Raw genomic sequence first — 339 nt, forward strand, 5'->3', positions numbered from 1 at the left:
GGGCCTCACACCGAGGCCCCTTCTCCTCGGACCTGCCCCTGGTGTCAGGTGGAAGGAGAAGCACTTCTGTGCTGCCACTGCCCCCACCACCTAGCAGAGCCGTCCCCTCAGCGCAAGCGAGAACCCGAGGCCAGAGCTGCAGGCCTCTCGTCCAGCGTGCAGTGCCAGGGCAGGGCCCTCCTCCACACGCACCTTCCGGGCAGAAACAGCCGTCCATGCGGTGCTCCTCACACAGGCTGCTCCCCTCCAGGTGTGAGCAGGTGTCCATGCAGGGCGAGCCACTCTCCAGGTACACCAGGTTCCCGGGGCAGGTCTTGGCTGGAACCACAGAGGCCACAC

General features: G+C 66.7%; 1 protein-coding gene across 1 annotated transcript in view; it reads right to left on the bottom strand.

Annotated features, from left to right (window-relative positions):
- Nucleotides 1-312, bottom strand: part of LOC105515716 (mucin-2-like) — a gene marked incomplete at its 3' end in the record, with an annotated part of 4,191 nt that extends 3,879 nt beyond the window's left edge. Inside the window, exon 1 of the mRNA XM_011947586.1 lies at nt 193-312. Within this exon, the coding sequence (XP_011802976.1) occupies nt 193-268 (76 nt within the window). The remainder of the gene's footprint in view (nt 1-192) is intronic.
- Between the last annotated feature and the right edge of the window lie 27 nt (nt 313-339).

Source organism: Colobus angolensis, unplaced genomic scaffold (assembly GCF_000951035.1).
Source record: "Colobus angolensis palliatus isolate OR3802 unplaced genomic scaffold, Cang.pa_1.0 Scaffold2687, whole genome shotgun sequence".
Taxonomy (NCBI): Eukaryota; Metazoa; Chordata; class Mammalia; order Primates; family Cercopithecidae; genus Colobus; species Colobus angolensis.